The 25,878-nt window shown below is 48.1% G+C and overlaps 2 protein-coding genes across 54 annotated transcripts in view; one reads left to right on the top strand and one right to left on the bottom strand.

Moving 5' to 3' along the window:
• Positions 1-6,008, top strand: part of PHLDB1 (pleckstrin homology like domain family B member 1) — a 109,184-nt gene extending 103,176 nt beyond the window's left edge. For 34 of the 49 annotated variants that reach the window (XM_065570286.1, XM_065570281.1, XM_065570268.1 and 31 more), the window contains 2 exons: positions 1,756-1,794; positions 3,893-6,008. In XM_065570286.1, coding sequence (XP_065426358.1) covers positions 1,756-1,794; positions 3,893-3,966 — 113 coding nt within the window. In that variant the 3' untranslated portion in view covers positions 3,967-6,008. The remainder of the gene's footprint in view (positions 1-1,755; positions 1,795-3,892) is intronic. The other 15 variants (XM_065570287.1, XM_065570271.1, XM_065570274.1 and 12 more) reach the window with 1 other exon arrangement.
• On the bottom strand, positions 4,871-25,424 carry TREH (trehalase). 5 transcript variants are annotated; one of them, XM_065570323.1, is made up of 15 exons: positions 25,314-25,424; positions 15,599-15,699; positions 15,132-15,279; positions 14,376-14,463; positions 14,093-14,193; positions 13,600-13,692; positions 13,134-13,250; positions 11,881-12,003; positions 10,968-11,017; positions 9,984-10,184; positions 9,161-9,378; positions 8,427-8,538; positions 7,624-7,736; positions 7,044-7,097; positions 4,871-6,801 (listed from the first exon to the last, which is right to left on the bottom strand). In XM_065570323.1, the coding sequence occupies exons 2-15, from the start codon at positions 15,618-15,620 to the stop codon at positions 6,664-6,666; spliced, it is 1,578 nt and encodes a 525-aa protein (XP_065426395.1). In that variant the 5' UTR covers positions 15,621-15,699; positions 25,314-25,424; the 3' UTR covers positions 4,871-6,663. The 5 variants fall into 5 exon arrangements, with proteins under 5 accessions (XP_065426395.1, XP_023958771.1, XP_065426396.1 ...); XM_024103003.3 differs by lacking the exon at positions 25,314-25,424 and adding an exon at positions 20,467-20,647; XM_065570324.1 differs by lacking the exons at positions 15,599-15,699; positions 25,314-25,424 and adding an exon at positions 24,190-24,479.
• Positions 25,425-25,878: the final 454 nt, after the last annotated feature.

The raw sequence follows: 25,878 nt of genomic DNA on the forward strand, positions 1-25,878 counted from the left end.
GTAATTTACAAATGCAGATTTATTTTTTTTTGGTTACATAACTGCACTCAAAAACAAAGCAGTGTAAGTCTACTCAGTCCTACTTCTTATTCAGCCAATCGCTAAGACAAACAAGTTTGTTTACATTGATGGGAGATACTGCTGCCTGCTTCTTATTTACAACATCACCTGAAAGTGAGAACAGGCGTTCATTCGCATGGCACTTTTGTAGCCGGCGTTGCAAGGTATTTACCTACCCGATAGGCTAAATATTCGTATGCCCGTTCATGCTTCGGCCACCATTCCAGAGGACATGCTTCCATGCTGATGATGCTCGTTAAAAAAAATAATGCATCAATTAAATTTATGACTGTACTCCTTGGGGGGAGAATTGTATGCCTCCTGCTCTGTTTTACCTGCATTCTGCATATATTTTATAGCAGTCTTGGATGATGACCCAGCACATGTTTATTTGAAGAACACTTCCACAGCAGATTCGATAAACGCAAAGAAGGTACCGATGTGAGATTTCTAAAAATAGCTATAGCACTCAACCCAAGATTTAAGAATCTGAAGTGCCATCCAAAATCTGAAAGGGACGAGGCATGGAACATGCTGTTAGAAGTCTTAAAAGAACAACGCTCTGATGCGGAAACTACAGAACCCAAAACACCAAAAAAGAAAATCAACCTTCTGCTGGTGGCACCTGACTCAGAGGATGAAAATGAACATGCATCAGTCCGCACTGCTTTGGATTGTTATCAAGCAGAACCCATCATTAGCATGTCCTCTGGAATGGTGGTTGAAGCATGAAGGGACATATGAATCTTTACCGCATCTGGCACATAAATATCTTGCAACGCCAGCTACAACAGTGCCATGCGAATGCCTGTTCTCACTTTCAGGTGACATTGTAAACAAGAAGCAGGCATCATTATCTCCTGCAAATTGTAACCAACCTTGTTTCTGAGTGATTGGCTGACCAAGAAGTAGGACTGAGTGGATTTGTAGGCTCTAAAGTTTTAGATTATTTTATCTTTAATGCAGATTTTTTTTACATAATTCTACAGTTGTAAATTCAGCTTTCATGATAAAGAGATCGCACTACAGTTCTTGAGGTGAATTGAAAATACAATTTTTGTTTTTTACAGTGCAACTACTTGTAATAAAAAATAAATATAAAGTGAGCACTGTACACTTCGTATTCTGTGTTGTAATTGAAATTAATACACCTCTACCCCGATACAACACGGTTAAGCAGCGCTCTGGGGGACGGGGCGGCATGCTCCGGTGGATCAATGCAAGTTCGATACAACGCGGTCTCACATATAACACAGTAAGATTTTTTTGGCTCTTGAGGACAGCGTTATATTGGGGTAGAGGTGTATACTTGAAAATGTAGTAAACATCCAAAAATATTTAAAATAAATGGTATTCTATTGTTTAATTTTTTTAATCGCTTGACAGCCCTACTATTGAGTTATTTAATGAAGATGGACCAGCTTCAATAGGAAAGAGTGAGGGCCCTCCCTCCTCCATTGGAATACCACCTAGTCCTGCGCTTAGGCCATTCACTTAAGTAGTAAAAGGTTCAAATGCTAACGCTTGTGCCTAATAGAGTGCTTTCCCTGCCCTAATGGAGCCAATTGATTTGCTGAATGCTGCCTAGGGTGCATCATTAACATGGGGAGAGGGTTTCAGTCGCTGCAACAGATGCTCCAATGGGAGCAAGGCTACAGAACTGTTCTAATTGCATTTGTCTTTATTTTCTTCTAGCAACTAGCAGATATTCTCCCCATTCACTTCCGAAGAGAGGTTTGTCTCAGTGCACTTGTCTCTCTGCCTCTCACTCTTTTCTCTTGTTTTGTGGGGTGACTGCCTGACTGGTTGGGTCCCCAGCCTATTTGTAGCAGTTTGCATGCTCACTTGTTTTTAACTAGCAATGCACTCTGCAATGGGCTCTATTCTGTATTGCACTTGGCGTTTCTGGACCAGCAGCCGAAGGCTCCTTCCCTCTGCCTCCGAGCCTCACCCTCTCTCTGCAGTGGGGTTGGGGGTTCCTTTACAAGATTGACTAGGGGTGGACTGTATTGGTCATGCTCACCATACACTCAGAGTTCTTTAGGCCTGCTCCTACCCTGTTTCCCCGAAAATAAGACATCCTCCGAAAATAAGGCCTATTTACAGTTTTGCCTCTCGTTGTAATATAAGGCATCCCCCGATAATAAGACCTCCCCGATAATAAGGCATCCACCGATAATAAGGCATTTTTCATTTCTGAAAAATAAGACATCCCCTGAAAATAAGACCTAGCGCATCTTTGGGAGCAAAAATTAATATAAGACACTGTCTTATTTTCGGGGAAACAGGGTAGGATAGATAGGGGAAGTTTTCCCTTCAACTTTGATAAGAGTAGCATCAGGTACTGTGTAAAAAAAAAAAAAAAAAAAAAAAAAAAGTGACTAGGATGAATGAGCATCCCTTGCATTTGCCATTGGGGTTTCATGCAGGGGAGATCAAAGTGCTGGTTGGAACCACAAGCACTTAGGGGCTGTGAGGGCTGGGCTGAGTAAGATGGGGAGAGAATTTTAGGGGGCTGGACTCTGGGTTGCAGAAATGGAGGAGAGCGGTAAGTATCCCTACCTCCTTTGCTGGACCTGGTCCACAGAGGTCAAAGTGCCACATAGCTGTCTCCTACTGACTCCAGGCAGATGCGATTCACAGATGCCAGACCTGCAGCTCCCTTCTGCCCTTGGTAAGGGTCATGTGCCAAGGTCTGAGCCTCTTTTATACTGCCATTCTGTGCTGGCCTCAGCCTGGCTGGGGGTTAATCTGTGCATGCCGATTGGCTGCTCAGGAATGTGCTGTGGGATTGGTCTGATTCTAGGAGCACCACCCTGCCTGAGTGGATGGATGGCTTACTTACCGAATTTGTAGGAAGAATGTATTATCAGCTGGGAAGTCAAGGCACAGAGCTGATCTGACTTGGCTATGGCCATGTTTGCACTAGGAGAGCCAGGGACAGACCCCCAGGGTCTTGACTCCGTTCAGTAGGTCGCAGTGGCTCTCAGATTGGCTGGTCGTTAAACACAGTAGTGGAACCTTTAGTCCTGTGTAAGCTCCATTCTCCACAACCCTGGTGTCCTCAGTGCTGTTCTGGTCTGACAACACAGTTGGATTGGAATGAGGAGTCAATACAGTAGCTTCAGCTTTTAGGTTTCTCTCCTTGTTCTGGGAGATATCTACCCTGTTGCAGCCATTCCTCCTCCAGGGCTGTGGCTGCAGATCTCAAGTGCCTGGAGTGCCATCATCTCAGGACGTCCTATACTTCATCTTCCCCTTCTCCATTCATTCAAGCTGCTACCTCATTCTTCAGGCCAAATCCTGCTTTCATTGACGTCAGTGTAGGCAGGTTGGCACTAGGGGCTGCCCCCACTCTGCCCAGCAGACATGTCTTCCTCTCTCTAGGATGGGTGGAGTTGGGCAACAACATGACAGGCAGCTGTACAGGCTTGAGCCTCTGACCTAGCCTTGTTCAGGTAGTAGTCAGCTTGATTGTAGTCCCCAGCACTGTTCCATGATGGTGATGCTTTGTCTGGTCCTGCACTGGTAGCCCAGCAGCTCTCTGTGCCTCACAGGCTTTGGCACAAAGATAAAGGACAAATGTGCCTCACTAGGGCCCATTTACCAAAGGACTGCAAATGCTCAGCATGGGGCTGAATCTCAGCACTGCTCTTTCCCTTCCCTCCCCTCCCCTCCCCCCCGGAGCACTAGCTGTAGTTGGAAAAGTCCTCAACAGGCCGTAGGCTGCTGTTGGGGTGTGTGTGGAATTGGGTCTATCACTGGGGGGGAAGAGCTGGCTCTGTAGTTACTGCAGGAACAAGCTCCCCATGTTTTTCTCTCCCCTCTGCAGAGTCCCAACCCAGCTCTTACCTTCTGCGTCAAGACCCACGACCGCCTCTATTACATGGTGGCACCATCAGCTGAGGCCATGAGGATCTGGATGGATGTCATTGTGACTGGGGCAGAGGGCTACACCCAGTTCATGAATTGATGGGGACCAGGAGTGCTTAAGGTGGAGCTGTTCCAGACCTGCCTTCTCTTCTCCCAGATGGATTTGCCATTGACAGTGCCAAGATGAGCTGGAGGCCCCACCACCACCTGGATACAGCAGACAGCCATTTCCCTGCCACCTGGGGTGTTTAGCCCACAGCAAGAAGATCTTGAATACAGGGGAGCTGCCTCCCATGCAGATGTTGGCTGTATCATGCCCTTTGGGCCCTGGTTGGTTACACCTCCCTGCTGACTAGAGGGGCCTGGCCCTAGGTCCAGCACTCTTGCCCTTTTCCCAAGAGAGATTTGGGATGTTATTTGAATAAATGTGGGGTGGTGGGTTTTTTTCGGGGGGGGGGGGGAGAAGAGAAGAGAGATGTTAAAAAAAATAGGAAAAATCAACCCTGTAAAGCCATGATTTTGTTACAAAATCCTTATTTTTTCATATTGTAGCCATTCCTTGTGGAATAGTGGAATCGCTGTTGCGTTTCCCCTTCCGCCTGCACCAAATGCCCTGCGCTTTCTCTTAAACACAGTGTGGGTGATAAGAGTGATGGCACATGCCTAGCTAGTGCCCAGGCGTGGTGTAATTGCTCTCACGTGGAACAGAGAGGTGTTAAGCAAGGCTGGGACAGAGTCCTAGCCAAGAGGGGTTTTTTTTATATATGTAACAGAACAGACTTTTTTATTCTTTGATGGAAACATATCAATGGGCTGAAAGGTACAAAGCGGAAGAGCTGCCAAAGACCATCCCACCGGTTCCAGTGCAAACTAGGCCTGAAGCTGTTGGATTAAGGAACTAAGCTCTCTCAATGCTGCCACTTTTTTAAACTGGAGATTGTTGGGCATCACTATGACAACTGCATCACAGATGCATCTAGCGCATCCTACCAGCACCTGTGACCAGACCCCTGTTTGCTCCACTGTCTGCTTGACTTGTTTCCTTTTCTTGTGCCATTCTCACCAGTGCCAAGGCTGCTGCAGGTGCCAGGATGTGCACCATGACAGTCCTGCCAGATTTACTGCAGCTACCTGTAACAGTGAGGGGTCTGTCCATGTCAGACATCTCTCTGCTCTCCTGTGCCTTGACCACCTCAGAGTCTGGGCATCAGCACAGGCAAGGTGCCTGGTTGTAAGGTTCTGATGGTGTAAAGCTAGAAGTAACTGTGCCAGGTGTGCAAATGCTGTGGGATGAGGGGGAATATTTGTCTGCCAGGGCTTGTGATCTCTCTCATGCACTAGGCACCAAGGTGTAGTCTAATGAAACCAATGGCTTGTTCTTCTGACACTGTGAGCTTTAAAAAGTGCCTCACCCAAAGGAGATGCCAGGAGGGCAGGGCAAGAAGAATGCAGAGCCTGGTTCTTAAATCTAGGTGCCTACAGTTAACTGTCTGCACATGCCTCATGGGGAGGCAGAGCCTAAATTCACATCTAAAAGCCAGATGGTATGAGGTGCTGAGCCCCCTCAGAGTCCCAGAGAGCTGAGGGTGCACAGCCCCTTGCAGCATTGGGCCCATACTATCCAAGCCTGAAGCTGCTCAACCTGTAGAAGTGGAAGCACTGGTGCTTTGAGTGGCTAAAAAATTGGGCCCCTTGACATCTTATGCCCCTTTAAAGTGGCTACCTATACCTACCCCTATTAGCAAAATCCAGCTGAGAGCTAGGAATTTCCAGAGCCTTCCTCTAGGGCTTAGTGAAGAGTTAAGTTTCACAAAGCTGAAAATCCCTTGAAAGAACAAGACTATTTAAATCCCACCTTGCTTTTATAACCTTGAAATCCTTATTTTCCAAATATCTTTTTTAACCCTAGGTATTTGAATTCCTACAAGTGCCACTGCTGTTAGGCCTTGCTCTCCTTTTGTCCAGTTTGTACCTCCCTCTGCTCATCTAGGCTGGGGACAGGTAGCAGCCAGTCCAGCCTCTCTTTTTTCAGTAGTTGTAGACAGACTGCAAACAATAAAGCCTTTTGAGTAACAGACTTGAGGTTGTTTCCACCTTCCCTGCTCTTGACCACAGCCAGCTGGGCCCTGAGCCAAAGGGTTCTCAGTAGGCACTGTGCTGGGAAGATGCCTGCCTTTGAATGTGCTCTGCTCTGCCCTGCCCCTATGGAGTTTAGAATGGTGACAGCCACAGTGGCTGTCCAGACAAAATAAATAATTCAACAAACTCTACAAGTTTAACTATTTACACATTTCTCTGAATGAGGGGGACATGGAAGGGTGGCACACAGGGAACTTTGTGAGAATGAAGGGATAAAGGATCTGTGGTGGGTAATGAGCTGAGACTAGGGGATGTAGGGCCTCAGCACAGACCTCCACAAGAATCAGGCCCCAGTAACCACCAAGGCAGGTATGACAGCAAAGACCAGTTTGATAAACATTAATGACACAGCAAAAGCATGAGAGAATGGCAGGTAGGGGGCTCAGCAGGGCTGCAGGCCCAGGGCTTTAGTCACAGCTATTGTTCACCTGTGGCTGCTTTGCTGTCCCAGCAGGTAGAGAAAGAGGGGGCTGCCCCAGATGAGCCCCCCACACACACTTCCCTAACTGGCTATAAGGCCAGGGTACTGTTCACTACCCATGGGCTTGTTTCCTCTGGCCCGGCTGCTGGGAGCCCAAACCACTTCCCCTATCATTTCAGGTTAAGGAGGAAGATGCAAGCAACAACAATCCAGGCCCTGAAGGGGGTGGAGGGGGAGCCAGAAGTCAGGCGGTCGCCATAGAGATCCAAGAGTTGCAGGATTACACCATTGGTCCAGCCAAATCCCTCCTGGCAGGGGAGAATGCAGCATTAGCAAGGCACATGCTGTTATCCAGGGCTGGAGCTTACAGATGGCTGCAGCAGGGAGACTGATGAACCCCAGCAGCAGCTTCCAGCCCAGCAATTTGAATGGAGGCAAAACAGGGCCCCTCCCCCCATGAGGAAAGCACATCCTCCATGCCTAGTGAGAGATTCTGCGAGCACACATCCCCACCCTATAGGCATTGAAGCATTTCAGTACATGCTCTTACCTGGACTTGGTACTCTCCTCCTGTCCCTGGCTTCCCATCTCCATCCACATTGTACTGAGGAGAAAGATGATTATTCAGAAAGCCCCATTAGAGTGGGAGCTAGAATGTTCCCACCTCACAGAGTCCAGGGAAAGAGGGGCAGGCACAGACTCCAGCTCTTGTGTGTTCACGAGCACAGGTGCTTAAGGCAGAGGAAGCTGTACACCAGGCAGGGGCAGAAAGCAGCACTGGAAGAGGAGGGTAGGGACAGAATGACAAAGACCTCCCAATAGGGGAGACCTGTGGCTGACAAGCCACACCCATGCTCAAGTCCACTCAGGCTGAACTGTCTGAGATTGGATCTGGTGCCTCCACACCTGAGGCCCTGCTCTGAATACAGACTGACAACGGAAGAGTTAAAACAAGATGAGGGTCGTTTAGGGCAGCAGCCCAGTCTCTTTCCATGCAAGCACTAGGCACTCTGAGGTAATCACGACCTGCTGCCCAGGGTCACAGGGGAGAGTGTGTGCATGAATTCCACTTGAGAGCTCCTACCCACAGGGGCTGCAGCCTGCCTATCCGGGACCACCAATGACTTTACCTTTTCGAACATGGCCTGGTACTTCTTATATAAGGCAAAGTTGGTTCTGACCCAGTTCTGCGCCAGGACAAAGGCAATTTCTTTGGCTCTCGAGGAGCTGGACTTGGCCAAACCTGTGAACACAGATAAATGACTGAAGGTCAGGGACCCAGTCACAGGGGATGCTAGAGCTCCTGCAAACACTAGCCTGTCCATCCCTGCAAGAGATGACTCTAGAGCCCTCACTGGAGCTCAAGGCCTCCCCAGGAAGCCTGGCAGGGGCTCTGTACAATTCTTCCACCCCCTCCTCCAAAAGCAGGCTTCCACAGGTTGGGCCCAAACTCTGTGGGTTTTGCCTGAAGGCCACAGATCAAGGCCCTCAGGGTTTATGGACTCGAGCAGCTGTGAGGAGGGTTATTGGTGCCCCCCTGGCTTTTCCACTGAGCAGTATCAGTAGTTGGATGGCCCACTGTAGCAGCAGTTTGGGAAAGGCCCAGGTGGGAGAGTCTCCCCCAAACCAAGATGGCACTGTGACACCTGGGCTCTCAGCAGAGCTCCCAGCCTGACCTGCAGCTGCTGCAGAGTCAGGAACCAAACCCACAGAAACAGGATCAATCCACAAGGCTACAAAGCAGCATCAGAGTGGAGGGCAGGGATTGAGAGGCATAATGCAATACCTAGAGATGGAGCACAGCTGGGACAAGGTACAAGGAAACAAGGGGCAGGTCCTAAAGCAATTTGGAGGTCTGGTACCAAACACAGCAAATTTTCCAATGGGCATCCTGTCCTGCAAACTATGGATATGAGCACAGCAGCATCCTTACCTGCAATCACCATATGCTGCAGTGGAGGCCAGGCATTGGGCAGGTCCCACTGCTCCCCAGTCCTGGCAAGTGAGGTAGGGATCCCGTTCTTGTAGGACAGCACTGTGCTCCCCTGCAAACATAGACAGCATATTGAGTGGTGGCACTGGGCTCCCCAGTGAGTCACCATCCAGGAGACAGAAGGCCACAGAAGGGATCTAGGGAGACAGGACTTTGTTGGCTAACCTGATCAGCTACTTCTAGCCCAGCCCAGGTCCTGAGGTCCATCAATGGCTATTAGCCAGGATGGGCAGGAATAGCGTCCCTACCCTCTGTTTGCCAGAAGCCGGGATTGGGTGACAGGGCATGGATCACTTTGGGGCACCTGCCATTGGCCACTGTCAGAGGACAGGATACTGGGCTAGATGGACCTTTGGTCTGACCCAGTAGGGCCATTCTTATGCTCTGGGATGGGAACAGGCATAGCCCAGTGTAGGAAACGGGCTCTAGGGGTCACTAGTGGGTTGTGCTAGAGGAGCAAGTCCTGGGAATCTCCTGGCAAATACTTGGGATGGGGCCACATGAGAACTGGGCTCCAGCTCCACCTTGCTCTGCGCAGACAGCATGTGCCAGGCTCAGTAGGAAGGTATGTGGTACCCTCCACTGTCTGCAAGGAACACTCCCCACGTGATGGGCTAATGGCGACTGACTGGTCTGTTGCGGTGAGGAATCTTACCCACATGAACCCAGCTCACCTCTAAGTACCGCACTGCCCTCTCAGCTGCAGCCTGGTCTGAGAAGCAGTCAGTCCACAGGGGTGCCAGGTTGGAGGGGTAGAAGGCTGGGTTTGGCTGCTTCTTCAGGAGGTTGAAGTCCAGCCAGACTCCAGCAGCCTCATTCCAGAAGACAGCTTGGACTGCCTCAAGCCTGTGCTCCAGAGCGGCCTGGAACTGGGCAGCCTTGATGGTGTTTCCTTAGAGAGAGAGAGAGAGAATGGCTGATTACACTACTGAGGGGCTTGCGGAGCATCCACAGATTAACTACAGCAGAACGCAGCCTCTCCAGTCCCAGTGCACTCTAAACAGCATAGCCTGTGGCCTTTGCTCAGTATTAGAGGGGAGGAAGCTGAAACCCACTCCAGCTCATGCAGAGTCAGCTACAGTCTTCCAGCTCCTATTTGCTGCCACAGCCCCAGGATGGGGAAAAGGCAGGTGTCCTAGACACAACTGATCCCTACAATGCCCATCCCCTACACACCTGATGCCCTCCCTAGGCTCCCAGCACCTGAGAATTAAATAAACATAGAAATAAATGAAGTGAGCAGCAAAGTGGCTTTACCTGGGGCAGAGAAGAGTTAAACGGCTTCCTGCTCCCACTTGCAGGAAGATGCCACTAGGCAGCACTGCTGTTTACACAAGCTGCTCTGTGGGCAGCAATGCTACAGGATGCTGGGCCCTTTCCCCACACAGGGGATGTTGCCCCAATAACAGCATCTTGTGTCCCTGTCTCGTGGAGGGGGGAAGAGATTCAACAGGCATCAGTATCTCCAAGGGAGGCACTTCCCAACAGGCTCTTTACCCAGTATCCTGTAGAATGAAGCCAGCAGGTGCTCTGTCTTGCACAGAAAGGCATTCAGATCCACTGGCACTACAGCCCTGGCTTTGGTATCCTTCAGTGTCGCAGGGAGCGGGGGAGACCAGGAGAGGAACCAGCGAGAGGAAAAGTCCCAGCCTGACTCGGCTGCTGATTTTAGCTCTGCCCAGAGCTCCTGCCTGGCATCTGCAAGACACACAGACTGGCACAGATACTACTCAATGTCCCCTGTGGCAGAAGATTTAGTACCTCTGCCCAGGGTGACCACTGGCAGGAAACAGCAGAGAAGGGATCTGGGGCTTGAACACAGGTTCTGACGGGACGTGTGTCAGTGCAGCTGGAACCAGGTCCCCAGACTGGGGCAATGAGGATAGAAGCCTCCGTTAGAGCATGGACCCTAGAGGCCAGAGCACTGACCCCCAAGCACAGACAGACATAAGGGCCATGCTGGTTCAGCCGGAGCACGGGTTAAGCTGCTTCTATCACACTTTCTTAGCTCCATCCCCAGGCTCCTTAGAAAGAAGGAACTGTTAGAGCACCAAGCCTGGGGAGCCTGAACAAATCCTGTCCTGCAGAACTGACACAATGTTCCCCTGGCTGAATCATGTAGGAGCCTGAACCCAGACAGTCCACGGAGAGTGAAACCATCTGGTGGGCATGATCCCACCACCCAGCTTCCCAGGAAGGACACCAGGATTCTGTGCAGAGAGCTCCAGAAGTGATCACAAGAAGCCATGGCCAAAAGGAGCCTAACCCCCAATGTCACCACATCTGTGCCATGGCCTCACCTCCCACAGATGCGTATTCCATATCCAAGCCCCATCCCAGCTCTCAGGAATCTCTCCCTGCCTCCCCCTGGCACATGGGTGCCCACATTTAGGTGCAGTCAGTGAAGAGCAGCACAGGCTGTTCTGTTCTAGTGGGCATTAGAGGGACAGCATCTGTCACATGACAGAAATCTCTCTTTACCTTCATTTAAGTCACTTGCCAACTCCCAGTCTTTGCTGTAGGACTCTGGTCTGCAGGGGAGGGTGGACAGGGATTGGGAGGCAGAGAGATCACCAGGTCAGTCCAGTTCTTAGTCATTTCCTTGCCCTAAGCAGGCAAAGGCCGGGATGCCTGGCATGCAGAGACAGGTCTCACAGTGGCTGTGCACAGGGGAAGCCAGAAGCTGAGGTTGTGGGTGAAATCCTACCAGTGGTCCTACAAGGACCAGCTGCCAGGCACTGCAGCGTGATGACCCTGTCGGACATTGAGGGCAGCACGAATCCCATAAGGCACTGCTTCACCCTCAGCCCACCTTCAGCAGTTCCAGATCTCAACCAGCAACCCAGCTGCTGGGCTGGAGAGTGCCTCGTCGAGCTGTCTGCCCAGTGGACCCTCAAGTCTCCAAGGGACACATTCCTCGGGGTAACAAGAGGCCATGATACCTTTGCCTGCAGCTGCAGGTCTTGCCTGTGCATGCTCTGGGACAGGCGCGGCTCTGTGCAGCAGCTTGTTTTCTGCAGAGGCTGGAGAAGAACAGCCCACTCTGCACTGGGATGTCAATGTCCTATCACAGGACAGGACTGGGAAGAGACAACACAACCATGTCCATTGGCACCTGTCTCCATCACAGGGGACGGGGAATGGTCTGTGAAACACACTCAGTGCCACTGTAGAGCTTTGCTAATGACCTGCATGTGCAACAGCCCCCAAAAGACGGGGGCGGGAGGGAGGATTATCCCCCTCTGTTGCTAGAGAAACTGGGGCATGGGAGGGACGGGTGAGTCACTTGCCCAAAGCCACACAGTGAGTAAGTGGCAGAGCTGGGAATAGAACCCAGGAGTCCTGACTCCCCCTCTAGTGTAACTCCATTAGATGGTGCTTGTTGGGATGGTACCTGGGCTCCCCGATCTGAACGTTGTAGTAGTTCAGAGTGTGATTCCTGTCCCCAACTGTGATGCTCACAGAGCGATTCCTCTGCCAGAACTCGTACTCTACCTCCAGCAGATGGATATTCTCCCTGGGAATCAGACCACAGGCATGGTCAGTGTCTCCTCACGGAGCAGTCTCTTTTCATGAGGAACAAATCACCCAATCATGGGTCTACCCAGGAATTGGGGCGACAGGAAGCCCAGTAGGGAATGAACCGCTCCAGGGAACTTCCCAGTGGGCTTTGCTCGGTGTAGACTTTGAAGGGCATACACAGCACAGACCATGACCTGCAGCAATGCTCCTGCTGCCTCCAACACATGCTGGCCAAGCAGAGTGCAGACCAGACTGGCCCTGGGACCAGTCAGTAGATGGCTCACGTGGCAATGCAGTACCAAATATTACAGCGATGGGCTCTTGCTGAGACTAGCCAGGCTCATTGGAGCCTGGGGTGTGCTTGGAAATCTCAGAGGAGAAGAGGGCATATGCAGGGGCATGTGTGCACCCAGGGAGGGGGCTTTGCCTATTGGTAAAGGGGGGCGGGGGTAAGAGAGTCACAGACACCTGGAGTACAGAGCACCAGGCTCATGGTCACTCAGGTCCCATCCTGTCTGCACATCAGCCAGTGCCCACCCTCACTGCTATGCAAGATCCTCATTGGTGCCATAGGAGATGGGGGAGCTTTATTATCTTAGGTTACAGGGTGCCAACCCATGTCCTCTACAGCCATCCGAACCTGATCCTGAGGGAGAGCCCAAGGGATCAGCACCAGCCATGGGGGATGGGGGAAGAAGTAAGGAGAATCCACCCCTGCCCCCTGGGACATATGGGGTACTGGTGACTCAGACTCATAGACTTTAAGGTCAGAAGGGACCATTATGATCATCTAGTTTGACCTCCCGCATGATGCAGGCCACAAAGCCGTCCCAACCCTTTCCCTTGACTCTGCTGTTGAAGTCCCCAAATCCTGTGGTTTAGGCTTCAAGTAGCAGAGAATCCTCCAGCTAGCGACCCCTGCCCCATGCTGCGGAGGAAGGCGAAAAACCTCCAGGGCCTCTGCCAATCTACCCTGGAGGAAAATTCCTTCCCAACCCCAAAGATGGCGATCAGTAGAACCCCGAGCATGTAGGCAAGACTCTCCAGCCAGACCCCCATTGGCCATTGATACTATTTACCAGTGATGGCACGCTGTTCATTTGACTAGCAGAACCTCATGCCCACCTGAGAAACTCTATGTCATTGGCGTGGGCCAGGTAGGCATCCATCATCAGAGTGAGGAAAGGTGGTTGGCTCCGGCGCAGGTAATAGACTCGCCCTCCATTTGGGATGTGCCCATACCTGCCCATCAGGGGAGAGACCATGTGTTACACAGCCCCAGGGGAGGAGGATGAAGGGCCCTGCAGAAGCCTCCCCACTTCCCACACTGCACTCGGAGCAGGGCCCTGCAACTGTGAGGAGATGGCAAAAGTTGGAGGACAAGATGACTATGCTCTCATGACAACTGTCCCTGCCCAAGGATCCTCAAAGTGACACCCTCTCAGCAGAGGGCACTGCCAGAGCCACGGTTGTGTCACTTGGTCAGTTCCTCATGCTTGGACAGGGAACGAGTGGCTTCAGAGTTGAGGGAAGAAGGTAGTGAGCCTCCAGCCAGCCTCCTCTCTCTACGTGCCTTAGGGCAGGGTCTCACCTGTCCACCAGGTACAAGAAGTTCTGTATCATCCCCTTGGCTGTGGTTGCCATTTCAGAGAGGAGCAGCCCTTCGATCACCCAGTAGGAATCCCTGCAGCACAAAAGAAGCAGCTGCACGAGCGATACCAGATGCTCTGGGCTTGTGGCCCTGCATGAACCAAACGTAAGCTGCTCCATGCGGACACCCGATACTCTCCTGAGCATTGGGATTCAGGCCAGGGCTGAGGACAGTCTGTCTGCACCCACACCTTTCAGTCATGGCCGCACCTAGTGTGCGACAGGACAGCTTGTCACATCGTTTCAGCAAGTACAATTATTTGAAACAACCCCCATGTATGTTGGCCAGGAGAACAGTGCCAGTGACAGCCAGGCTCAGCAAAATTCACCAGCTCAACCGGCATGGGGCAGAGCCAGGGTTCCAGCTGTGGCTGCAGCTAAGTCAGTTCGAGGTGTAACCAGTACAAGGCTCTAACACACCAGCTGTTACTCACCAGTAGTAAAATTCAATGAACCTGCCACCGGGCACCATCAGAGGGTGCGGCACATAAATCTGAGAGTAAAACATCGGGCGAGTCCTAACGTCATCTTTGATCTGAGAGAGAGATGATCCAAGTTGGTCACCACTCCCCACAACCCTTTCCCACAATCCCCAGCACCCTGAGCCAGTCGCCTCTCCTCCAGCCCCCACAACTAGCCTGGGCCGAATCGTCACCACACTCGCATTCTTTCCAAATACAGCGCACAGAAGCAGGGTCACCCCCCACATATCTCTACCTTTCTCCCTAGGGATTTCCACTTGGCATTCAGATCCGATGCCCATGCCTGGAGTTTCTGGTCAGAAATCTTGGCTAAAATCTGGGGGCTGGAAGATAAAGAAGGAAACATATTCAAGAGAGGAGACAGCCACAACCAAGCCCCTAGTCAACACAGGCAAGGGTTGCTTCCAGAAACTGCATGTGACATACACTGCCTGATATAGTGCAGCAATCTATGGGTCACAGCACCCTTCTTGGCTTCCACTCCCCGCAGTGCACAAGTCAGAATGTGGCTAAATTAGCAATTTAGCTCTAGAGTCCCAAGCTTCAATCCTCAGTAGATCACAGATAGATTTGGAGGCATGATGGGTGTTAGCCTGAAAAACCAATCTCATGTTCTAGTCCATTTCATAACAACTGGCACCCTCTGCTCAAGCCAAGCCAAAGACTAAACTATCAGCAAGGTCTGCAGGTCAGGATGGAGGGGCATTGGCAGAGATGAAAAAGCAGGGAGGCTGTAGGTCAGGGCGAGGTACATTGGCAGCACTGTGAATGGGGAGCACTGATTACACCTTGCACTGATTACAGCTACCACATCCCCCAGGTAGTAAAAACAAATTCATCACTTCCCAAGAAAGCTGTAGTCAGCCCCCATCTCCGGAGTGGGACAGAGCCCAGCACAGTGCAGTCTGGCTCCCTTACTTCCATCACCAGGGCTCAGGCTCATCATGCCACACTCACGCTTGCACAGGCCCCTTTGTGTTCTATTCTGTACCTGCTCGTCCAGTCCTGAGGTTCCCATTGCTCGAACTCCTGTCCAGGGTCACTGAAGGATGAGCTCACAAACTGTTGCAGCTGCTCTTTGGACAATATCCCCCCCGGAGTCACATTCACTAGCTGCTGAAACTTCTTCAGAACTAGGTCTGGGAAAAAGAAAACAGCCTTCACTGTCTACTGCCTTGGCTGAGGTTCTGCTGAATCTGCCAACAAGGGGACCATAAGTGGTGAAGCCACAGTGACTACTTGGTGTAGTATGTACCAGGGCACAGTGCCACTATTCCCAATAATTCACCTGTGCATTAGTACCAGAATTCCCAATTATCCTGTATGAGTGTGGTGAGATGGGCACAGGGCCCAGCTTGTACCAACAGGCGGGTGTGGGGTTAGACTGCAGGTATCTGGCAGGAGGGAAAAGAGTAAATACAACAGTTCTGTGGCCCTAGCCATACTGTCATTGCTGACCTGGAGACTCCCGCAACGGCATGTCAACAAAGTGTTTGTCATCAGAGAAGAGCCTGGCCAGCTGGACCTGCTTCAGGAGGTCCCCAGTGCAGTAAATCTGGCTAAGGAGAGAGAGAGAGAGAATTAAAAAAAGAGTGAAATTCAGACACAAGCAGGCATGTTCTAACCCATGCGGTCCAGGCAATTCCTCAGGAAGCAACCAGCTTATTTCTGCTAGATACAACCTGCTTCATTAACTGCAGAATGATACAGGCTTGCTAGCACAGACAGCAACCCACACATGCTGGAGCCTTAAGGCAGGGGCCAGTCCACACACCTATCACACCAAGCTGTGTTCAACTGGGGGGGGGGGGGGGGGGGGGAGAAAGGGGCAAGTAACCAGTTGCACAGTCAGTCAGCCAGCCAAGGCCTGTTAAACCCACTTATCTGTAGGAGTTTAAATGTGGTCCCTTAATTCTTAGGCATGGATGGTGCCTAAGAGACCATTTACACTGCAAAATCAATTATGACTTGGTCTTACCTGACAAACAGGACCAAAACATGTCAACTATTTACAGAACCACATAACAGACCTGTAAAAGTACCTGGCTAGAGCATGGCTCTGTGACATGCAAGGGCAGGCCATATGCACCAGTCAGGCACTATCCCAGCTGTGTTTGAAGGGACACTGCCTACTTGGAACCCTATCAATGTTAATTAGGGTTTAAAGTACTTCCATGTCCCGCCTTCAACTCCCTGACTCTCTGGGATTGTTCTATCACATTTTCCTGTTTAGTATCAGGGGGGTAGCCGTGTTAGTCTGAATCTGTAAAAAGCAACAGAGGGTCCTGTGGCACCTTTAAGACTAACAGAAGTATTGGGAGCATACATCTTGCAAGTCTTGCATCTGAAGAAGTGAGGTTCTTACCCACGAAAGCTTATGCTCCCAATACTTCTGTTAGTCTTAAAGGTGCCACAGGACTCTCTCTTGCATTTTCCTGTTTTTTTTTTTTTAACCTATACAAACAGTACAGAAAGCTGAAAGATTCTGCACAGAGTAATCATACTGAAATGAGAGAGAAGATTATTATTATAGGTTGGGTTAAACTACTTTGAAACTGGTGAGTGTAAACTTCATTCAAAATAAACCTAAGAAACAATAGGGGCCTCAAATTAAAACACAGACTCGTGTCACCATTCAATGTGGGTGGGAGGCTTTGCTGGGGATTGTTTGGTATAGTGGTGTGTTTCTCTTCCACACAGACACAAGAGAGACACAAAAGTAGTAGAAAGCCAGAGGCAGCCTGAACAACCACTGAGAGCATGACCCTAATGTGATGATCGGGCCTACAAATTTATTCTAATTGTGAGCTCAACAGTAAAAAGTACATGAAAGTTCATAAAGTGTCACATTAACCTAGAACAAATGTTTATGGGAAAAGGTACAGAAGGGAGACTGACTGAACTAATCTAAACAAAAAGGCCTAATGATACAACTCCAGGATTGTGCTGAAATCATGCTTGGTAAAAAACGAAGATGTAGAACCAGAAATTAATCAATCAAAATTGGTGTGTTGGATATTAGCCCTACTAGTGAACAAATAATAAGGGGATAGGCTATTCCACCCATCACTCCATTTTTGGGTTATTGAAGAAAGAATGGATGGGGCAGCCTTTCACAGCTGCCACCCCCACCACCTTCGTCCTAATCCTGGGGGATGTCTTGACCAGACCGGGCCAAAGAGAAGACTCTAGATAACATTACCACCTATATCACTTCCAGCTGAATCCCAAACAACGCCTGAGATAAAATGGGCTCAGACTTTAACAGCAACAGCAGCTCTAGCCCATCTCAACTAACTGTCCTTTTGGGTAAACGAGAAGTTATTACCATCTTTGAGGCCATCTAAGAAACTGCCAAACAGGATTTTTCCTTCTAAAAACTTCCCAGCTAAAGGAAAAGGGAACAAGGAAATGTTGCTAAAATTAAAGCCTTACTTAATGTTGGGATTCCCGCCGAGACCTTTTCTACTATCCTTATCCAGAACACCTCGTCCAGTTCAAGGAGAACACTTTATCTAGCTCTTTGGAATCCAAAACCTCGGACTGAATCTGGACTCGTCACTAAGGTTTCTTTATTGGCAGCTCATAAAGCTATCCCTAAGGTGATCGGGCTCAGGTGTAGGGAGTGGGTTAGGGAGCATAACAACTCCAAAGTACGTAATTATAAATCAGATTATATACATATTCTAAAGCACACTGACACATGCGCATTACATTCTAGATTGTATCACATACTTCATGGTTGTCTTACTAATTCTGTGAACCAATCCCTGTAGAGATCATGAGCTGTCTACGCACTATAAAGTGTGCTAGTAAGCAAAGCTGCAAGCTTATCACATACCCCTCTTGCTACTATTTCTTTATCTACTAGCTATGTATTATTTACAAGGCCATTTGTGCATTCATGCTTTGTCAATTGTTAACCTATTTCCTTACTTCTGTTTTCTTTCACTGGCCTAACCCCACCTGTGTGACCCCACTCCTCCCGACGTGACCTTGCATGCACCATGTGTGCAAGGTCACAGCAGCGGGATCAGTGCGGTATGGTCTTCAAAACAGCATCCCCTGTCCAATACATGTGATTTTGTCTCAGTACCAAATGGGTGACAAACCTTAGAAAAGCAGGGTTGTCCTGTTTAAAACCAGATGAATGGCCTGTCTAAGTGAGCTCCTCAGCCATCTCTTTTAAAACTCTTGGATGCAAGTTATTTGGACCTGATCATTTTAAAATGTCCAACTTTAGTAGCTTCTGTTTAACATCTTTCAGAGATACTAGTGGAATGAAAAACCATCACCACCATATAATGAGACTATCCCTATACTATCTGTTCCCCCCCACCCCATTATAGAACAGAAATATTTAAACACCTCTGACTTTTCTACATTATTATTAAAAATTCAACCATTTCCATCCAGTAATGGACCAACACCATTGTCAGGATTCTTTTTGTTCCTAATATATTTAAAAGAACTCCTTATTGTCCTTAACACTGCTAGCTATAGATTCCTCTGTGTCCCTTTACTTCCCTTATCAGTTCCTAACTTCTAATTTCTTTTTACTATCAACTTCCCTTTTCTTCCATTTGCTATATATATTTTAATAGATGCCTTCACTTTCCCTCTAAAACAGGTCAGGTTTGTTTGTTTTTTTAAACCATTATGGCCTTCTTCCTCAATTGTAGGATTGTGGCTTTTGGGGCATCTAAGGTGTTCTTAAATGATTCCCAATTATCATTCACATGTTTCTGATTAAATTCTTCCCCCCAGCTGATTTGGCTCATAGTTGTTTTCAGCTTTATGAAACAGGCCCTGTTAAAGCACCAAGTATTCTGCTTCTGCATTATAAATGTGATCAATTCACAAGTTACAAATTGCAAGCTAGATTCTAGCCTACCACAGTTCTGCTTCTGCTGCCCCCCCCCTTCTCCCACAAATATGCTACCCCAGAGTGTATGACCAGCACTCTCCTCCCTTGATCCAATTCCCACAGCATCTGGGCTTGAGCTTCACCTACTCTTTTGTTCCTTATGCTATATTTATTTTACACCCACAGAAATTATGTCGACAATTGTTTTCAATTGTTTAAACCCCCCTCCGCCGCCCATACGTATTTAAACTCATCCATTGGGGCCCATCACTCTTTCCAAACAGGAGAGGGTAAATTAAAATGGGAAGCTTGTTACCCTAGTCATAAAGATAAACTGATACAGTGCTTTCCATCCAAAGGCCTCAAATCATATTACAGAGGAAGTCAAGAAATAGAGAGGAAAAGTGACCAAGGGCAGAATCGAAGGGTTCCCCGTATAAGGCTCCTGACCTAACCAATAGATCCTAACCCTTCCTGCAGTGAGAACTTCTCTAACAACATGCAGCAGGAGGAGAGATGGACCACCCTTTTTAGCAGCTTCAAACGGGCTCTGAAACAATCAGGCAACAAAAGCTCAATAGACTATGCTAAAATTAAGTTACCTTAGCCATTCAAGATTTGAATTTCATAGCACAGGGATGCTGCAGAGTTACTGGCAAAAAAGTGTAGTTTCAGTAACCAGATCTCTGCTCATTGACTCCCTATCCCACCAGTGTAGTATCTGTGCACCTCACTGTCATGCATTCATCACAACACCCCTGTGAGGTATGGCAGTACTATTATCCCCATGTCACAGCTAGGGAACTTAAGCAGAGACTTGCCCACGGTTACAAAGGGAGCCTGGGGAAACTGAACCCAGGTCTTTGATGGCCCAGGCTAGTGTCTTATCCACTGCACCATCCTTTCCCTACTTCCTTCAGAACTCAGCCTATAGAACCCTTTCATGTACACAAAACTACATGACACAGGTGAGTGCTATAGGATATTGACCATTCTTCACCTGTCAATCTAGCACCTTTCAGAGTTATTTTGCATATTACTACAGAGCTTGAGGCCCAGCTGAGATTGGGGCCCCACAATGCTGGGCTCTGTACAAATAGAACTATACAACCCAGCAGAGCTAACCATCAAAACAGAGGCAGAGGGGAGCAGGGGAGGGATGGATCATGCACACCAGCAGAGGGGAGGAGAAGGGCCCATAGGAGGGTTGGGAAAGGGAGGGGAAAGGAGTAAAGATCTTAGAAAGTGTACACACACACACACACCTACCTACCTTACATGTCACTCAACATATTCTTATTGCTCCCCAATCTTCTACCAGCACTGTGCGTCTAAACAGCTCCTATTTGTATAGCACAGCCCAGGACACTTTCTTGGCAAAATAATTAGACTATGTCCCTGCCGCAAGATCAATCACCAGGAGACCCACCAACCCCCCAGGGACCCAGGAAGTAGTTACCTCTCACAAGGAGGTGGGAGCCCATTGACCAGTTCTTGCCATCCTGGCACAGAAACAGAGATGCCAACAAAAAAGCACCAGGCTGTCACCAAAATCCTTGCAGAGCAAGCCATTTGAGAGGAGAAGAATGAAGTGTTTGCTCTTCTGCTGAATCATTAAGTTAGTTGCACCAGATTCCACGCACCTGTGCAAAGGTCTGTGAAGCAAAGTCTGAGATAAACTGCATGCATTAAGGGGGGCTAGCATTAGATTTCAAGAGGTGTGGCTGCTTCTACAATCCTTGGCAAAGAAAATTATTTGGAACTATTTACAGTAGCTTTAACTCTCAGACACACATCAATAAAGACAGAGTTTTCAGGCTATTAACCCACTGATAACAGTTCAAGTCTCTGGCGCAGGGTGGGGTAGCTCCAGGGGCTCTTTTGGCACCATATGGCAGTAGTGCACCCCATCATGGGGTGAGGATGGGGAGGAAAGGAACGGAGTTCAGCAACAGAACAAACATGTCCAAGTACACTGTATACTACAGAAAAAGGCCTGTGTGGAGGGACTTGTACTCCAAGCCCCAACATCAGGCACCTCATGAGGGCACAGAGAAGGCCAGAAAAGGAAAAGAGCAGGGAGGGAGTGAGGATGGATCCATGGATGGACAGAGGAAACAGAAGGAACCAGGATAGATAAAAATCAATGATTTAAAGAAAAAAATCGGATTTTTTTTTATTTAAATTGGATTTTTTGATAAAATGCTTTTTGAGGAAAAAACCTATCTAAAGATAGTTTTAATTAAGATATCTTTGAGCTATAATGTATCTCATCATGGAACAAATTATAAATTCTAATTCTATAGTATGAGACAATATATTCATGTAATGTTTAAGAAAAGTTTTGTAAAAGAGTTCCAATAGTTCATGGATTAGGGACCCAATCTGATGGGGTTCCAGGGGCTTCTGTATAGATTATTTAGGTTAATCTTTCTATCTACTCAATGGGACTCAGTGCTCAGTCTAGAAGATACTATCAGAGATGCTTAGTTTTGCCGTTCTCAAATTGTGGATTTGTGTCTCCAGAGATAAAACATTTTTGCTGTTAACAAGCATGTTAAGATAAATAATATATAGAGGGGAGAAATAACAGACCTCAACTCTACTGTCCCTCTGCAAATTTGTATACACAGAGTCAATCCCTTACTTCTCTGTAAAAGTGCAAAATTTCAAAAAGTTCAATGAATAGAAGATTATTGGGGGCAGAATAGATCTGGACAAGGAGAAGTCTGGAGATAAATGTGAGAAGGGAGGGACAAGACCCAAGAACCTCTTAAAGCCAACTGGCAAGGAGGTTATAGAAATGTCCTAATTCTGATTCACCAAAGAACGTCATGTGAAAGCTTAAATAAAAGCCAGGGTCACACTGATCATTAAAATCATTGTGAAATGTATGTACAGATAACTCCATATATGGAGTCATATATATATACTGGAAATACTTGGATACATGATCTAAGACTGCAGGAGTCACAGGAGAGAAACAAGTTTTCTTTCAGACAAAAAGATGTTTATCAATCTCTCTCCGTTGGATGTAAATTAAGTATTGTCCCTTTACATACAAACTTTTGAAGAAATGTGAAGTCAACAGGGCTGCAGCACACTTGAAAAACAATCCATGGGATGGTTATACCTCCCTTATCCTGCACCTAGGAAGTAAACAGGAATTGCATTTACAGACTCACTATCACCATTGGTTGAAGATGTTGCAAAAGTCTTTGGGTGTGAAACTTCTTTAGACTGCAGGTTAACTTATACTTAAGTTTAGTCTCTAGAAATCATGTAATTTGTATTTATATGTAACCTTTTGTTCCCAATATCTTTACTGTCTCCTGAATCTGTAGTCCTTGATAATACACTTATTCTTGTTTTCACTATAAAGATATACAAGAGCTGTGATATTAAGTCAGGTGCTGATCCTAAGTTAACTCACACAGGCTGGCATGTACACTGTTCCATTGAGGATAGCAGACCTAGTATTTCTGAGAGTCTTCAGTGGATAAGGGGCTGGATACTGAAGTGAATGCTTCAAAGGGGCTCAGGGACTGGGATGCACCTATTGTTAACCTGCAAGGCAAAGTAACGGTTGGCATAGCCCAGAGGTGTGTGCTTGGGTGGCTAATAGACTAGTGGTATCAGGGAGCTGACAATCAGTTAAGCACAAGAAACGTCCCTCATGCTAGAGCCAGGGGAGTAACAAGGTGATTCTCAATCCTGGGTACCCCGAGAACCATCAATGTTCTCCATAGCCCAGGCAACAATCGAACTAAGTCCTTTTACCATGAGGGTCTCTCGCATTTCCTCTCAGATTCTATGAATATGCAGGGAGCAACTTCATTTTGCAACAAGCTCCTCCAAGAGTCCTGTTTGTTTTAAAGATCTGAGTTTAGTGCTGATTAAAGATGCCAGCTTACCAACCCTGGAGACTGACTTTACTATTCACCCACTCCACACAGCAGGGGCAGTAAGTCAGGCTTCCAGCCCATGCACTGCCAGCATGCCTCCAGCTTGACCTGGAGGAACCCCCAATAAGGGAGTTCCATCTCCTAGACCCAGCTAGGCATTGCCCTCACAAGGGGCCAGTTAGTACAAGAGGGACAAAATGGAGACCTGTCTCCTAGCAACTTGATTGAGACCTACCAATTTGTTTCATAAAAGCTACCAAACAGCCTCAGATGGGGACAATTTTTGGTCCTTTACATCCTTGCCCTGGATTTTGGCAACAAAGGCTCCAGTGCTGGTGTGTCTGCGCCACCCCCAAACTCTCCAGCCCATTAAGTCCATTATTTTAAATTATCACTTTTGCCAGTATCACTGGAAGATACAAGTCTCACTCCCTCCCTCTTGATATTTTCCATTTGGCAAGTAGTAATCCCTTTCCTTTCCCCTCCCACCCTACATTTAGAATGGCATTTTAAGATCACTGCTGCTTCATTTTATTTCACTAACAGTCAGGAGAGATTTTATATCAGTGATAGTTATATGAAGACAAAAGTCACTTCCCTTCTGGTCCTCCCACAAATTCTGGCAGCTACTTGTAGAGAGAGATGTGCATTTCAATAGAATGGGGAATGTTTCTTTTAAACCTGTGCTGCACTGAGATTTTTTTTTTTTTAAACTGAGCAGAATACTCTGCATCAAGCTATTCTGAGGCAGGCTGCTACTCACAGTCCTCTTCAGAACGATACAAACACACATAACAGGCAGTCAAAACACAACGACCCATGCCTTGCAGTATTCAGGAAATGCTTGAATGCAAAGAACATCCTCTTCCCAAAACCTCTAATGCACTCCAGCCAGTTTAGCACCCCATGCTTTCCGTGCTCTAGACAAGACTTTGGGGATCTCTACACTCCAATCGGCGCTATGACTGCAGCATGCGCAAACATACCCAGTATTCCCAGCCTCAGGGGACCAAACTCATGAGTTGGACACCAAAAAGCCTGAGGTTTGTTTATTTATTTATTTTCACACACACACACACACACACACACACACACACACACACACACGGGTTTTTTTGGTCTGATTTTTGAACTCCCTTTGCCATCCCCAGTGCAGGTAAGAGGGAGACAGTCAGTACTGGGCGAGGTGATTCCGGGCCCAGCTGCAGCTCTCACCCCTCATCAGCCCCGCCCCCATAGGCGCTCACCGCCCTGAGGTAAGCCCCCCTCAGCCTCACCTCCGCGCCTTTGGGAGCTCTTCCCGGGCCTCCGGGGCAGCTGCAGGGGCTCCTCGCGAGCCGGGGGCCCTGCCCGGGCCGGGCGTGGCAGCGAGTCGGGGAGGAGCAGATCCGCCATCCCGGTTGCTCGGAGGCGCGCGCAAGCCCGGCGCCTCTTCACCCCCCCGCCCAGCGTCGGGTTCCGTGGCTGAGGGGAGAGAGAATGAGCGCGCGCTCTACCTGGCGTACTTTTGATTGGCTGGCTGCCCCTGGACGAATAACCAATCAGAGGGCGCTCATTCCCCAGAGGACTGGTCGGGGGCAGACTAGCTGCTGTGCTGCTGGGTCAGCCCTTTGGAAGCCAGCAGGCCGTGCTCCCAGGCCGCTCTTAGTGGAGCTAGCTGGGGTTGTAGCCCGCTAAGGTGCCTGCAGCTGCGGCAGTCACCCTCTCACGGCCCTGTAGACAAGACTTTTCCTGTGTCCTGTCAAACTGCCCCCCCCCCCATTTTTTTTTTTAAATAAGGTAACAGCACATCACTGAGTGGTATCAAGCCACTTCGGACAGTTGACATGAACATAAGATTTTCTATTCCAGATTAACAGAAGCCTCTACCCATTTCAGAAGGCTAATACTACCTCTAGTGTAGTTGATCAAGTTTCATAATTAAGTATGGCACATAGGTAAGGTGTAGGAGCTAGTTTATAAGACAGAAAAGGTGTTCTGGTGCCAAGTGCTAAATAAAATGTAATCCCTAAAATTACAAAAAAAGGCTAAAGAACTGTAGCCAAAGACATTACTAAAATTTGACCCAACACCAATCCAGGGGTAGGATCTAGGGGTGGAACCTCACACACACTATTTCAGGCACCTGAGATTCTTACCACCATGATCAAAGACAAGCAAGAAGTTATAACAAGGTTTCTGAGTTTTTCCTTCCCCCCCATAATGAATGAATATTAGGAATCTTAAATTCAAAGCAAGTCTCATTAGTAGTTTACCACAATTAGCTTACTTTTCTGTCTGAACAATCTAGTGTTAACTGAAGTTATTAGAACTTTAAGTTACAACATACAATTTTAATATACCATTAAAATTACTATGAGAACAGTTTATTTCCTTGGGAGTGCTTTTGAAAACATCTCACCAATGATGCTGAAGTCTTTGGTGGTGTCATCACATTGCAGAAGCAGTGCTGGAATAACAAGTTGGTTCTTCTTGATGGTGTGTGATGGCTTGTTTACCTTTTGCTTGTTTGGAGATGAAATAAACAGGAGTGTGTTGAGTTGGTATCTCAATTCAGAGAGATTTACACTCTTCTTCCATAGTCTCACTGAAGGTGGAAGACTCCTCTTTCAGGGGCTTGGCAGGATTCAAATATCAGCTGCTGTCACTTTTACTGGCTCAACACCTTTATAGGATGGTCCTAGTAGCATCTTCAGTTCCTAAATATACAACCTGCTAATACATACACAGCAAAGTTGTAAATCTTCAACATCCTGGTCATATTGCTTGTCTCGCTGATGGAAAACAGTGCCATTTACAGTCAACTATTTAGTTCATTTGGAGATATTCATCAAGGTTTAATACCTGAATTTGTTTCAAATTACTCCAAACCCATTTCTATTTAAAATTTGCTCTGCTTTTAAATTTTGTAAAAAGCAACAGAGGGTCCTGTGGCACCTTTGAGACTAACAGAAGTACTGGGAGCA

Source organism: Chrysemys picta, chromosome 16, assembly GCF_011386835.1.
Source record: "Chrysemys picta bellii isolate R12L10 chromosome 16, ASM1138683v2, whole genome shotgun sequence".
NCBI classification, from domain to species: domain Eukaryota; kingdom Metazoa; phylum Chordata; order Testudines; family Emydidae; genus Chrysemys; species Chrysemys picta.